At 52.8% G+C, this 15762-nt stretch overlaps 1 protein-coding gene across 1 annotated transcript in view; it reads left to right on the top strand.

The window, feature by feature from the left end:
• Positions 1-13979, top strand: part of LRRC6 (leucine rich repeat containing 6) — a 50284-nt gene extending 36305 nt beyond the window's left edge. Inside the window, exons 11-12 of the mRNA XM_028533984.2 lie at positions 6958-7046; positions 13397-13979. Coding sequence (XP_028389785.1) covers positions 6958-7046; positions 13397-13574 — 267 coding nt within the window. The 3' untranslated portion in view covers positions 13575-13979. The remainder of the gene's footprint in view (positions 1-6957; positions 7047-13396) is intronic.
• Positions 13980-15762: the final 1783 nt, after the last annotated feature.

The raw sequence follows: 15762 nt of genomic DNA, 5'->3' as shown, positions 1-15762 counted from the left end.
GATGCGGGCCTCTTTGGTCCTTCTTCCCATCTTTTCCTCGCTGGCGCCGCTGACCTGCAACCAGACCTGCCCTCGCCCGGTGTCTAAGTCCCAGTTTCAGAGAGGCTCCTGCTCTTGTCCAGCAGCTCTTCTTCCCTTCTGCTTAAACTGGAAATCATGTCATTGGCTCAGAGACTAGTGTCATGGTTGTAACTGCTGGGGTCTTCTATGGGCCCCCCAAATCCATTTCCCCCTGGTTAGATCCAGCACCCACAGGGCCCCGCCTGCGTGAAGCTGCAGCCTATACGACTCCTGCCTCTGCCCCATTTGTAGACATAACGGGCAGGAGTGGGCCTCTGGAGGTGGTCTTCTCTTAGTTCTAGCCTGTTGACATTCATTCATGCATGCATGCATTCATTCATTCGTATTCATTCATTCAGATACAGCGGTACCTTGGTACTCATTGTGGATTCTTTCCAATGAGTGGCAAGCAAACGACAATTGATGAAACATTTTGCTCATCAAAATGCGATGAGTACCAGGTTTGACAAGTTCCAAAGCCGATGAGTACTGAGGTATGACTGCACATTTTAACGAGTACCTTTTAACGAATACCTACTGTATGCTAGGCATCTATGCACAGTTCTTGGAAGTGCAAAGAAAAAGGAAGACTTGCACTGAATTAGACACCCGAGGGACATCTCTTTGCAGAGTTCGGACTGGGCCTCTGACACCTCCCTGATGTGTAGCCTTCGACTGAAGACCCAGTGGGGGCTTCTCCGTTCCGAGTCCCCTCTCCATCCCACCCTCGCCCCCGTAGTTCATGTCCATGGGTCGTAGGATCAAAGACACTTTAAGTGCCAACTGAGAAGCCAATTGACAGACTAACTGAAAATGGCCAAATGAACCCATCATTTTGTTCTGCAGACCTGCTCCTCCCTCATTCTTCCTGGTCTCAGAAAAATGGCACAGTCACCCACCCAAATGGCCGAGTCAAAGCGTGGGATTGCAACCCTGACTTACCGCTCACCTTCACGATGCGTATCTTGTTGGCACTTCCACCCAGAACGTATGCTCCATCGGTTACTTATCGCCGCCACCTCCCCTCAGCCTCGTGCAAGCCAGCGTCCCCTCCCACCAGGGCCTCATACGGCCCCTCTCACGGGTCCCCCGGCTTTATCCTCCCGCCTTGTGACTGGCTCTCTACAGAGGCCACAGTGACCTTTGTGAACCACAAGTCAGCTCCTCCTATTCTTCTGCTTAAAACCTACCAATGGCTTTCTGTAGCACATGGAGTAATATTCAGATTTCCTTGCCATGGCCCCAAAGGCTCTGCACCAGCGGGCTCCAGTGTTTCTAGCATCTTCTTCTTCTTCCTGTCATACACATCCCAGACCTGGCTGTTTGTTCTCTTCACAGTAGCCTCATTTCCCCCGTAAGACTTGCACTTGCTACTTTTTTTCCTGCTACGGGGGCTCGACCCCTTGTTCTTTTCTTCCGTGTCTCCTTTGTGTGGTACAGGCCTTCGCTCCAGTGTTACTGTCCACGGGCACGTTTCCGGATTGTTCTGGAGCTGACGTGGCCAGCCACATTCATTCCCCAGCCACGTTCCCCCCCAGCCATGTTCCCCAGCCCGTCACTGCCACCTTATTTATCCCTAAAAGGAACGTCCTCGTTTGTTCAGTGTCATGTGGTTTGCCTTCCCCTGTCTAAGTGTCAGGTCCCTGACAGTAGGGGCCTTGACTCACTCCATGAGTGGAGCGGCACTGTGGTCTAGTGAGTACCTTCATGGGTACTTACTACAAGTATGAGTACCGCAGTAAGTGCTGCAATAGTCTGAAAGGAAAAAAAAGTGTATTTTTGTCTGGTGAGGAAAGACTTTTTTCAAAAGCCATGACTGCAGTGGACTTGGTGGTTTTGTGAACATCACGCATGTTGGCTTTAGAACGTGCTCTTTACCCGAGACGAGTAGCTGTGTCCCTGAAGGGCCGGGGGTTGGGGGGTTGGGGGCGGGCACTGCGAAGGATCCCATCGCTCTCGGGCAAAGTCCGAGTCCCTTAAAGTGAAGGCTCCCAAGATCTGACCTCGGCCCAGCTCTTCAGCCTCACTTCTAGCTGTTAGCTGCCTGCTCTCTTGTGCTAGTTTATATGGTTCTTTGCCTTCCCGTCTTCGTTCCTGCTTTTTCCTCTCTCTGGAATGTTCTCTATCCCCTGCACGACTTCTGTCTTCTGACAGTCCTCACCCATTCTTTGTATCCAATGCATATCCAACCTTGTACCCTGCAGTGAGCCTTCTAGGGCCCCTGTCCCCCGTGTCCCCCAGGATGCGTCCCTCCCCCGGGCTTCCCTCGTAGTCTCTGCATTTATCTATCAACTGCACTGTCATCAGTGTATAGTAATTGCTTATGTGCCTCTATCACGCATGAGACAATCAGGGATAATTTCTTAATCTGTCATTCCGTGTCTACCACTTATTCCTATGCTTGGCACAGAATAGATGCTCAGTAAATAGTTCTCTGAGCATAATTAATGGAAGTAATAGTTACAACTAGGATGCAAAGAGAAAGAGAACTTTACTTCTGATTTTCATGAATACGGGTGTTTAAGAAGCCGGGATGAATTTGCAGGAAAAAAGTTAAAAGGTCGATTGTTTTGTATTTTCTTTCTCAACAAATACTTCCGATTGTGGACGTTTTCTTCGTCCCTGCACTCTCTCCGACTACCACTAGCGAGTCTTCATCTGAAACGGACTGACGTTTGCCCACTCTTATTTAATGTGACATAAATAACTTTTAAGTTGAAGTCACTGCTTCGTGGGTCAGAAATAGGCAGACACTGGTCATCTCTCTGGTTCAACCTAAATATAAGCATTGAAAGTCACATCTCTCTCCCTTGCATCTGTTCTCTGTCTGTTTACACGGCTCACCCAGCCTGGGCTTCTTGTATGAGTAACTTCTGCGGTTGGTGAAGCCACCTCGTGTGTTTGGGTACAGGAAATAGATGGTCTGCGTGCCGTGTGTGTGGCCTCGGAGGTCATGGGCTCCGTCCCAGGCCACTGCTTCGGCCATGGCCGGACAGGCGCCTGTCGGGAAGGCCTTGGAAGGGACTTCCAGCTTCCGCACCCTGCAGGGGAGTGGGCCCCCTGACCACCTCCACAGTCTCTCCAGTCCCCTGCAGGACTCCGCCGCGAGAGTTACAATAACGTTTAACATCCTCAAAACCGTGATTTGTACCTTTGTGCCTACCCCACAATCGAATTTTCAAGCAGTCGCTTACATATCTCTCTGTGGATTCAGGAAACCATTAGTCCCGCGTTATCTGATTTGCTCAACGTACTTTGGCCCTTACAGCTCTTCCATTAGTCACTCCTAAACACACTCAGCACAGTGAATAAGATGCTCAAGGATAACGAGCATCCCTTCCTAGAGGAGGACTTGGCCTGTGACTGCAGGTCCAGGAGGAAGGCCAAGGTCAGGCTTTCAGGGGCCCTGGGGCTCCGAACCTGTGGTCCTGTGGTCCTTTGCTTGGGAAAACGGGGCCTCTTATCAGCAGCGTTGTACCTGCTGTTCCTGCGAATGTCCGTGTTCGTTCACATTTTCCGTGCTGCTGGCTTCTTAATCCCTTTTAACTTTTAAGCTTAAAAGAACCTTTGAAACGAACTGAGCTAGCTGAAAATATCTTTTAAAAATAAGAAACACATTTAGATTCTGGTGCACAGCAAATTCTCTGTGAAGAAAAGTTCCAAATTTGTGACTCTATTTGCATTTCCACAAACACAGAGAATCTTTGTCTGAACTTATGATGTGACAAATAACAGTGTTAGAAACGGGTGTTTGAAGACTAATTATGCCTGCGCTCCTATTCTCGTTAGTGCGTTTGCAACATGAAACAACACAAAACCTGTATTTTGGGCTCAAGCGCTTTTTTCTCGGAGTGGCTATTTTAATGAGTTTTCACCCGCATTGCCTTCAGTAATGTAATTAAAATATTAAAAAGTAAAACGAGGTGCTCAGGGGCCTCTCCCCCCAGGAAGCCAACCCTGAAAGGCACGTAGGGTGTGTGGTGGGTTGTGGCATCAGGAAGGAGTCTGTGGCAGGACAGGAAGGACCCCCTGGGGGTTAGCCGTGACCAGGGCCCAGCCCCGGCCTCAGCCAGTGCATCCACGAGCTCCGGGCTGACACCGTCCTTGGAGTTGTCCTGCATCGGGTGAGGAGGGCAGCTGCAGGCCCCACGTGGTGCAGAGAGACTGGAATATGTGGGCTCGGGGTTCTCACACCTACACAGACTTCCAGGTCCCCGGCAGGTGGAGGAAGGAGCAGAGAGTTCTGGAAGGGCACCGGCCAGGCAGTCAAGGATGAATTAGGGGTACCTGGTGCAGGTGACTGCGCTTCATTCCCACGGGGAGTCCGGTAGTCCTCACCGGGGCCTGGGCTCAGCCTGGTCGTGTTCGCAACTCTCTGGTGTGGTGGATACAAACCGGAATTAAATACCTAAAATGACAGCGCCAGTGTCTCTGCTGCCCGAGCCACATTTCAAACACTCAGCAGCCATGCTGGGTGGCACAGAGCGCTCCCATCAGCGCGGAAGGTTCTACAGGGCCGAGCTGCCTGCGCACCAAGCAGCCCATCTCTCCCAGGGGCCGCCGCTTCCCCAGATGCTGCGGAAGGAAGGGGCCGAGTCTCACAACCCTGATGCCCCCTCCCTGCTGCCCTCAACCGGGAGGCAGCTCCGTTTTATCCCCTCGACCCCGTCTTTCTTTCATATCGGACAAGGACGTGGCTTAATAAACCAGAACTGGGATCAACGGCAACTGAAACGTGTTTCCGTTTCCTGAAGGCTAGGCCAGGGAGGTGGGGGAAATATTTGTATTGATCACGCCAGTTCCGTTAGAGAAAAGGAAGAACACCAGTTGAAGTTCAGAAACATTCACACCTTGCAGCGGTACCATCCAAGATTATAACATCATTGGCCAGCGGGAAATTCGTGGAAAGCAGCCCCGTTGTGGCATGAAGCGTATTTTAGAGCAGGACAAGTGAAACATTTTAGAATCGGCCTCCTCGCAGATGGGCTGCATTCGATGGTGATGTGAGCCCACGTGGTTGGGCGAGGCACTCGGTGAGTCACCGAGGTTAGTTCTTCCGCTGGTGCAGCAGGGGCGGCTTCTGCTGCTGGTTTATTTGGTTAACGAACTCCTCCAGGCTTCAAGTTCAATGTCCTCGGCACATGCAATATTCATAGCTTTCGTTTTTCTTCTGGAGTCTCAGCAAAAGTCTGGCCATTGCACGAAGCATTGGCGATGCTTGAAGGTGTTTCCCCCAGCCGGCCGCTCTGGCGCACATCGAGAAGGTGGTGTCTGAGCGGAGCTTTCCTTCTGCCTTGCGCGACGGCCCTCCCGTGGGGCCTACGGGAAGGGAAAGGCCCACTCACATCCTTGTTCTTCTGTGTCAGGGAGCGGAAATAAACCACAGTCACACACAGACTGCATTTTCATAAAACATGATAGAAAAATATACAACTGCACCAGCTTCAAACAAACAAACAAACTGATCCTTGTGCTGTTTCATGGAAGGATTGCTGTCGAGGGGTGGTTATCCGTAAGAGCACGCACCACGCGTGTGCTAAACACGGGCTAGGCCTTTGGGGGTTCTGACCCGTGGAGCACACTGCCGGGAATCGCTAGTCAGGTGGGAAACGCGGGTGTGAACGAGTCCAGATTTCCAGTGTGGAGGCCTAGGAAAGGCTGGATGGGAGAACCTGCTCTCGACTGGAGGCCAGACGGGGGCCCCTAACTTCCTTCCCACCCTCAGATGGTGGGCCCAGCTCGCCTGCGTGGGCCCGCAGATGGGAGCAGGGGTGGGGGCAGGGCCTTCAGGATCCAGGCCTGGTCTTCCTCCTCCTCCGTCAGTTGCACGGATGTGACCGCCGCTATGCAAGTCTCAGGCAGAGCAGAGAAGGGGGGCAGCGTCCCTCCCCTGCCAGGGGAGTGAGTGACCCTGCCCGCCACCAAGTGAGACGCGGCCAGTAAGTTAAGCCTTTCCTTGCCAGAGAGGAGGTGCCCATATGGGTGGGGAGAGGCGTGGGCACCCACTTCGGATCTCTCCCTTGAAAAGCAGGGGCAGAAGCCCCGGCCTTGGCCAGCAGACAAGGGCAACAAGAGGCGAGAAGTTTTCAATTTTCTCCTCTGCCTGCAAGCCATCCCTGTGTCGTCGGAACTCTGGGAAGTGGGGGCACAAGTGATAACACACGTGCAGTACCTGGCCGGCGTGCGAAGCCTGTGCCCAGCCCGCTGTCAGGGCCTGGCGGGTGCTCGCACGTTCTCGTCTCTCCCCGGCCCCTCCCATCTCGGAGCTTCCCGAGGGCAGGCGCTGCCCCGAAGGGTCTCTCCTGGGCGTGTGTTGAGTTGAATCAAGCCGATTTACTTATTGAGATCTCACATGCTCAGTGCTGAGCTTACTTAGCTTAAAAGAAGTGGTAAAATTATAGGATTTTTCAGACCCACGAGGGACCTTCGAGACCACTCTCATTCCTTCATTTTGCAGAGGAAGGGACCAGCGTCCAATGGGCCGGGAAGACGGGGGTCCCCGAGCCCCCCACTCAGAGTGCTCTTGCCTGCGGCACCCTCACAGCGAGGCGCTTGAAGCTGGCGTGTCCGTCGCCTCTGTGTCCCCAGCTCTCCCAAATGCGTCTGGAATGTTGCTGGCTCTCAGGAAGTTCATTGTGAAGTGAATTAGTCCACCATATCCTCCCGCGTGCCCTTGGGCAAATGCAATGTGGCTTGTGGCTTTGCAAGACCGTTGTGAACGGATACTGTGATATAACCTCCCATGCCACATGGAGGTTTCAAGTTAGACTCTTGTCATGGGTTACGTAGTGAAAATTAAAATACTTCAGCATCTTGAAAATATGTATGTATGTAATGTTTTTAAAGACATAGCAGAGAGTGACACTCCACTGAGCGTGTGCCCTGTTTTCCTTTTAGGTCGGAGACGTCATCACCGGTGGCCCGCGAGCATCCAAGTCCGGGAAGGGTACCTCGGACGGCGGCAGCCGAGAGCAGACACAGGAGAGGTACTGCCTCCAGGCTTTATTGTAGTGTTCTCTGCAGCGTCGTCCGTGGCCAGGTGCACCTCCCCAAAGATACACTTGTTTAAAGTTTTCAAATGATTCCTACCATGAATGCTAATCCCCGAAACGTAGACGTCTGATCTGCAAGGCTCGTGATCCCTGAAAACAAACCCTCGGACACGGAGGCCCCGGTTTCTCGTGACAGTCAGGGCGGTGACCTCCACACCAGTGACTGCCGCTGCTTCCGGTGTGCCCTGGCTTTGCCCCGGGGCACAGCGTGCAGATAACGTGCAGCCTCAGTTTATAGAAGGAGAGAGAGAGGGAGGGGGACGTTTGGGATGTTTCAAGGTCACGTAGCCACGGCAGGCACGTCGGGGCCACTGCTGAGCCCTGCTGCTGGCGCTGCTCGCACCGCGTGCCTTCTGTGACCCACAGGCCACGTCATAGGCTCCAGGTCTCTCAAGGCTGCCTGGTGCCGTGGGGCCTGTCGTGTGTCCCCAGGCCAACCTGCTAGTCACAGGTCATCTGCCAGCCTCTGCTCCAGCATCTTTCCCACCAGGACCTTCACCCTCTCGAGAGAACATTCACCCCCTTCTGAGTATTTCCTGGTGGTAGGAGGGCTCTCCAACTCCTAACCGAGGATTCCGGCCCTGCCCCCTGGGGACCCTCGGGACGAAGCCCACCCCCATCAGCAGGGATGCCCTGTAAAGGGTTTTGGACGAAGCCCCCATCATTTCTCAGTCTTTCCTTACAGCGAACGTCCCAGTTCTTTGAGCTCCCCCCTGCTTGTCGGGATTTCCAGACCTCACGTCCAGATGGCAACATCTATTTTGAACCGGCACACACTATCTTTGTGGTCCAAATGCACAGGCTAGAATTATCGTTATAAAAATACCTGAGCGGGAGCTGTATTTATGTCCCGCGTGATCCAAGCAGTTGGGCGTTTGTGTATTCAGAGACGACTGTCGGGGTTCCGTGGGGTCTGTCTGGACAGGTAGGGCACTGAGTTCCTACTGAAAAGTAGGGAGCTGTTTTTAACCTTGGAAATCCACCCGGATTTCCCAGCTTAGGGATTTCCATTTCAGGTACATGGGTGATTCACAGAGATTCAAGGGCATTAGGACTGTCGAGACTAGTCACAGTCGTAATTGACCCCCAGCAGCATCCACGCTCATGAAGTTGTGGGTCTGTTTTGTGAGGGGTCATGCCCCCACGGGAAGCCCGGTCACTGCAGCCGCCTGGAGCCGGTTCTCAGGCCCCAGGAAAACCGTGCTTGCTGGGACGACACGTGGTGACCACGGATGTCCGAGCACCATCTTTCCCGGTAGCGCCTCCTGTGTTATTTTCAAAGAGCCTTTCTCTTCCATCTTTATTAATAAGGAGTGATCACCTCACAAGCTTACATAGTGCAGGGTGGGGCAAAGTAGGTTTACAGCCACATGTATGGAAAGGGATACAGTGATAAAGAAACAGTAATACAAGAAAAACTCTGTTTCGTGTGCTCACACCTGCAAACCCACGGTGCCTTTGCCCACCCTGTGTGTCTGTGCGAGATGGTCCCGAATCACGGCAGACTTCCTGACCCACACCACCATGGCGTCCGGCCACACATGCCCACTAACCAGAGGGATGCCTGCAAAGGCCGCACACAGGACTGAGCGGGCTGGCACGTGGTTTGAGGGGTGAAGAGCCGCTGACACCCCCAGGACCATGGAGGGCCCTGGGGCCTCCCCCAGCCAGCGCGGTCCTCTCCTCGTGCTGTGGAGGCAGGGCTGGGGGAAACGGAGGAACAAATGGGGTGGGGTTTGGCTCACCCAGGCTGGATGGGCTTGCGCTCTGGGGGGAGGGGACTGGTCCAGCAAGCCCTTGTGGTCCGCGATCCTGCACCATGGAGGAAGACGCACAGTTTCCACACACATGGGTTCGTTGAGCATTGCGTGCCTGCCCTGTGCTGTGGGATGCTCTGCGTTGTCTTGTCTTCGACGTTCAAAGTAACGGCGGGCTAAATCCCCTTATTCCTACGTACTGAGGATCGAAGAGACTGAATAATTCGCCCCAGATCACAAAGGTGCTGAGAGAGTGGCGGAACCAGGATCATAAATCTTGGAGCATTCTCGGGCTTGCCTCCTTCTTCTCTTCATGGTGTCTTTTTTAAAAAATATGCTTTCTTCTCAGGAGTGGTCTCAGGTTTGCCGCAAAACTGAGTGGAGAGCACAGAGGTTTGTCACGTGCCCACTGCCCACTCATGCGCAGACGCCCCATTATCATTAATGTGGCCCCCACCTGAGCGGCGCCTTTGTTAGAGTTGGGGAACGTACACTGACACATCATTGTCGCCCAGAGGTCCTAGTGTCCGTCAGACAACATCAGACTTAGTGTTGTCCACCCCGTGGATCTGGGCACATGCACAGTGACGTGTACCCGCCGTCACACTGTCCCACCGCGCAGTTGCTCCGCCCTAGAAATCCTCCTCACTCGCCTGCTCAGCCTCCTCTCCCTCCAGCCCCTGGCAGCTGGGGAGCTTTTTGCTGTCTCCGTAGTTTTGCCTTCTCCAAAGTGTTGTGTGGCTGGTATCATACAGTATGTAGGCTTTTCGGATTGATTTTTTTCCCTTGGCAATAGGCATTCAAGGTTCCTCCACGTCTTCTCACGATTTGATGGTGCACTTTTCAGTGCTGAATAGTATTCCATCGTTTGTATGGACCGCAGTGTATTCATTCATTTACCTACTGGAGGATATCCTGGTTGCTTCCAGTTTTGGGCAGTTGTAAATAAAGCTGCTATAAACATCGCGTGGCTGTAAGTTCCTAGCTCCTTCGGGTGAATGCTGAGGGGTGCGGCTGCTTCATCATGTGCGTAGTTTTGTGAGAAAGAGCCAGTCTGTCTCCCAGAGGGGCCATGCCACTGTGCTTCCCCACACTCAGTGAGTGAGCATTCCTATTGCTCCCTGGCCTCGCCGGCGTTCGGTGTGGCCGGTGCTCGGGGTTTGGGCCATTCTACTGGGTATGTCCTGACGCGTCCTTGTTTCAGTTTGCATCTCCCTGGTGACGTGCGGAGTGGAGTGTCTTCTGGGCTTATCGCCAGGGGCACATCTACCATGGGGTGGGGTGGGGGGTTCTGGGAAGGCCTTCGGCCTGTCTCTCCATCACGTTGTTTGTTTCCTTATTGTGGAGTTTTATGAGCTCTCCGTATGTTTCGGGTAGCTGTCTTTTATCAGATGTCTCTTGCAAATATTTTCTCCCAGCCTGTGGCTTGTTTTGTCATTCTCCCGAAATTATCTTTCACGGAGCAGCAGTTTTTCATCTTAATGAAGTCCAGCTCGTCAGCGATTTCTGCCACGGCTCCTGCCCTTGGTGTGCATCTAAAAGTCATCACCGTGCCGAGGTTTTCTAGGTTTTCTGCTTTTCTCCTGTGTTATCTTCTAGGAGCTCTGTAGTTTTGCATTTCACGTGTAGGTGAGTGATCAATTTTGCATTAGTTTCTGTGAAGGTTGTAAGACCCGTGCAGGTTCTTTTCCATTTGTCTGTTGTTTCTGCGAGTGGATGTCCAGCAGTCCCACGACCGTCTGTGGAAGAGACTGGCCTTGCTCCATGGTATGATTGCCTTTGCTCCTTGCCCAAAGATCAGCTGGCTGTACTTATGGAGGTCTGTGTGGGGGCTCTCTATTCTGTTCCATTTATCAATTTTTTTGTTTGTTCTTTTGCCAGTGCCACTCACCGTCCTCATGGTAACAAGTCTTTAAATTGAGGAGTGTCAGTCCTCCAGATGTGTTCTTCTCCAGTGTTGGGCTGGCTGGTCTGCGTCTTGTGCCCTCCCTGTAAACTTTACAATCACTTTATTCTGTGAGCTGCTCCGTTACTTAGAAAATAGTTTTGGGGACTTCTCAGAGGCCTGGGGGGTACTCAGCCAGGAAGCCAAGTGCTCTGGGCAAATGCTACGGATCTAAATTCAAGTCTGAGGGTCTTTAACCACCAGCTGCCATAAACTCCGGGAGGCATCAGCTTGTGGCGACCACTCAGCTTCCCCTGTCCCACCGAGGCCACTCTCCTCGCAGCCCCTCGGGGAGGTGGGCAGCGTGGGCCTACATCCTACTCCCTCTTACAGGGGAGAGAAGCTCTTGGGAGCCCACCCTAGCTGGGGAGAGGGCCTCTGCCAGACTGCCCACCTGGCATGCTCGGGACCTTGACCTCTGTCCCTCGACCCCATATGGTCAGCGTGACCCAAGCACAGCTTCAGGGGCTCAGGGAATGCCCTCTGCAAAGGTGGCGTCAGCACCCGTGTCCCTCTCTGGGTTCCTCCGTTCGCTAAACTCTGACCTCTGGCAGTTCCTTGTTACCTTGTCAGATTCTTAATGATCTCCAGGACATTTCCGAGGGAAACGGGAGTCTCTGGGCATAGCTGTATGCCAGCCTGCCGTATTACTGGAACAAAGTTCTTATGTTCTTTACTACAAGGAATCAATCTTTGATGTGTTGTATGCCTAGTAATACTTTTTTTTGCTTATAAAATGTTCATTTCATCTTCCAGTTACTCTTACTAGACTCCAGCAGGCCTGGTCCTGGCAGCCAGGTGGTGGGTCACCTCCATAGGCCCCTGTCCTCGGGGCTGTGACTCGGAGGCAGGAAGCCGCAGGGAGAAAAGCCCTCCCTTCTTTGTTTGGGGGGGTTAGTGCATCCTCCAGCGCCCCAGGCCCCAGGCCTGGCTGCCTGCTGTTTATCACCCAGAGCTTCGGGGTCATTCAAGTCCTGCTTGTCTGTTGCCCCTCTGCCCCCTCCAAGTAGGTGAGCACAGATAACAGCGAGCTGGCCACACTCACTCTTTATTGCCGATATCCGGAAGTTGTGGCCCCAGAGACAGGCTGGCAGGACAATAGGCTGCTGTCCCTCAGAGTCAAGGACAACATCATTATAACAGATGGATGTGGATATTTACTTACTTAACCCACCGATGTCAGAGCCTTTCAAATAAGAGTCTAGTAATTAAAAAGTAGAACTTTAGTAATGGCTGTAATGTAGGTCCTTGAAAACTGTCACTTCCTGCAAAGTTCATTGCAGAGGACAGCGTGGGTCTTCAGAATAGGCTATTCTGTACTCTGTGTGTGCTTTGTGTTTATACAGCGGGTTTGCGTGCATTAGTCAACATACTGAGGAGAATCAAAACCTCAAATGCCTTCTCGGGCCAAGCAGATTACAGAACTGAGGGGAAGGGCTTCAAGAACAATCGAGAACTCACACTTTCTGAAGACAAGGGAGACGACCTCCAGCCCCCAACTCCCCCAACAAACTGTGCCCCCTGCAGGCAATCATTGGAAGGACTGTGATTTCCTCTAGATTACAGATAATTTCTTATTTGATTTCGTTTTCCTGTACACTGATGTTTTCCTTTTTAAAAATGTTTATTTTTTGATTACAGTTTACATCCAATATTGTTTTGTATTAGTTTCAAGTGTGCAGCATAGAAATTAGACAACCATGATCTTTTAAATTTATTCACTACGTCTTTATTCAGTAAAACTGTATGCCAAAGATACAAGTTGAAAAAGACACCGTTTCTGCCTCCAAGATGTCAGTCTAGTGGAGAAGCAGACCAGTCACCGGATGATTACACGCGGTGTGATCAGTCACCAGGGAACTGGCCTCTCTGTTTTGACCACTGGACGTCTGGTGTCTAGAACACAGTAGGCACTTAATATATGTCCATTGAATAACTGACAGAGTGAGTGGCGCAGTGATTCCAGAAGAATGCAACTGGTCAGCCAAACCCCTGAGGGAACTTTATGTAAATACCAACCACTAGGCCCAGCTCCCGGCCTTTGGAATCTAAATCTCCAGAAAAGCCGCCCCGTGACCTTAGTATCTAGAGATTCTATGACGATGACGACAGGCTCCACTAGCCAGCGGCCTTCTCTCCCATGGGCTCCACTCTGAGCGTTGCTGAGAGGACTGGGTGCGGGCAGCAGGAGCAGGCTCCTGGGCTGGGTCGTGTGATGCAGCAGCAGGGTCCCTGAGCCTTACCGGCCACACCCAGGAGTGAGACCTGCCTGGGGTGACTCCATCGTGGTGCCGGCTGTGGGCTTTGACTTGGGTGAGCAGAGCTTGACCTGCTGACCTCTCCCCCAGCTGCATGGGCGTTCGCAAGCCCGGCGGCACTTTTTACCGTGCTGTTACTCTGAGGCAATGCTCTTGCTCCTGCAAGACTCTAAGCTGCTTAGAACCAGGTGCAGCCTCTTATGCTCCAGCAATAGAACACTGGCTGGTGTTTGCTGAATACATGAATGAGGGGCTTGTAGCTGTTGGAAACTTAATTGTAAATGATCTATCAGTTTCCTTTGGCCTTTTTTTTTGTCGTTATAGAAGCAAGCAAACTGAGAAACTAGAAGTGGACCCTAGCAAGCACTCCTTCCCTGATGTGGCTAACATCGTTCAAGGGGGAAAACACAGGCCCAGAAGGGTTCGACCTGAACCCGAACTTACACCGAGTGAGGAAGACCTGGACTTTGAAGACAACCCTGAAGTGCCTCCGTTGATTTGACACATCAGGCCGCGCTGACTGTGACCCTGGGCCCATTCTGCTCAGTGCAGAGTGTGCGCACATCATTTATGGGATAAACACAGAGTCACTTAGCGATGTCGCTACCCCAAAGTTTTAGCTCCTGCTTTCTATACTAATATTCTTAAACTAGTTTGAAATAAATGGTGCACCTTAAATATGCTGTAACTTGTTATTTGTCTAGATAAAGTGTTGGCTGGTGAAAATGTTCAGTAAATCGTAGAACCAGCCTCATGCAGATGTCCCTTAAATAACCAAAAACTGTGCTGTCACCGACTGAATGTGTGTGCCCCTCCCAATTCACGTGTCGAAGCCCTAACCCCAAATGTGGTGGCATTTGGAGGCGGGGACTTTGGGAGGCAGTCGGGTTCGATGAGGTCACCAGGCTGGGCCCCCATACTGGGACTGGTGTCCTCAGAAGAAGAGGGAAAGAGACCACAGCTCCCTGCTCACAGTCTTCCTTCCTCTCCCTCCCTCCCTCCCTCCACTCCCGCCCCCGGGAGGACACTGAGAGGGCAGCCATCTGCAAGTCAGCAAGAAGGCCGTCACCAAGACTTCAGTTAGCCCACACCCTGGCTTCAGACTTCCCAGCCACCGGAACTCGAGACACACACGTTTGTTGTTTAAGCCCCCAGGCTGCGGGACTTTGTGGTGGCAGCCTAAGCAGACTAGGACACTGTCTGCTCCTCAGAAAGGATACACAGAGTCCTGCATGTCACCTTATCCGTCCTCAGGTGACAGGTACTCCTCCTCTAGAGGAGTCACACCTAAATGTTGGGGCGCCTGCCTGAACCTTAATCCAGGGGCAGGGAGGGTTCACTCGAGGTTAAAAAAGGGCAAAGGTGGCCTTGGCCCGTGTGGCTCACTTGGTTGGCACGTCATCCCACAACCACAAGTTGGGGGTTTGATTCCTGGTCAGGGCATATATCTGGAGTATGGGTTCGATCCCTGGTCTGGGTGAGTGCTATCCTGGGTCTGGGCATGTATGGGAGGCAACCAGTGGAATCTTCTCTCTCACATTGATGTTTGTTTCTCTCCCTTCCTCTCTCTCTAAAAGGAATCAACAAAGCTACTCAGGTGAGGATTAAAAAAAAAAGAAAGAAAGAAATGCAGAATTTCAGGCCCTACCCCTTTAAAGACCAAAAGAACAGGCAGAGGCATTGTGGGAGACCAGGTCTGTGGCATTCAGACCACGGCTGCAAGGTGGACCTTCGACCTTCAGTTTATACCAACAGTGACCCGTGGGCCTGGGTCTCCCCGCATCTCCTCCTCACTCTGCCCTTGCTCATTCCTTGCTTCCAGAATGCTCCTTGCTAATGCCTCCGAGGCAGCCCCCCCGAGGCAGCCCCCGGAGTCAGCCCCCCGAGGGCAGAAGAAACCTTCTATCCTCCCAGCCCCTGTTCCAAATGCCCACACACTCTCCCTTTGGGCCTTTTTTCTCCTGCTTTTCAACTTTTTCTTAAGCAGCAGAACGGCCCATCATGTCCCCATGTCCCCAGCACAGCCACTCATGTCTGCGTTGTGCCCCTAGCTACCACAAGGAGCCTTGCAGCCGGAGCCCCTGTATCCAGGTGGTCGGGGAATGTCACTAGGAACCCGGTGACAGTGCTGAGAGGGCACGCCCTCCTTCCCCGCTCACTGCGGGCCTGCCCTCCACGTGACCGCCACAGGGGCTGCAACAGGCGGTGTGTCTGTCAGCGCGACACTTTGGGTGGAAAGTGCTGCCTCGTCTCCAGTCGACACACAGCAGACCAGTGCGTCTGTCACTCTTGTAGCAGACCTTCTCTGAGACTTGCTGTCTCTGGGACATCTGGTCCCCGAGCTTTGCTGCTTCTGCCTAGTCTGGTGTTTCCCTGGTGTTAGAGATAAGCTCCAGCTGGCCCTGCTGATGGCTCCATCACTCAGCAAACTGGTACGGAGCACCTGCTAGGTGCAAGGAGCCACACTGTGTGCCAGGACAGATGCTCTCCCAAGAGTCCCTCTCCGGGTTCCTGTCCTCTTTCTGCTGAGTGACCGCTCCCTGTGGCCGGCACAGTGCGATGGCCGCGTGAGCCCCTTGGCACCCTCCTCTCTGTGCGCATGCTCGCCCTCTCTCGGGACAACCACACGCTCCACCCTGTGGCTTCTGCTCTAGGTGGGCCCTAACCCAAACCCTCCCCCCACCGCAGTA

The sequence above is a fragment of the Phyllostomus discolor genome, chromosome 7 (genome assembly GCF_004126475.2).
Source record: "Phyllostomus discolor isolate MPI-MPIP mPhyDis1 chromosome 7, mPhyDis1.pri.v3, whole genome shotgun sequence".
NCBI classification, from domain to species: domain Eukaryota; kingdom Metazoa; phylum Chordata; class Mammalia; order Chiroptera; family Phyllostomidae; genus Phyllostomus; species Phyllostomus discolor.
This window is presented reverse-complemented; position numbering and strand designations above follow the sequence as displayed.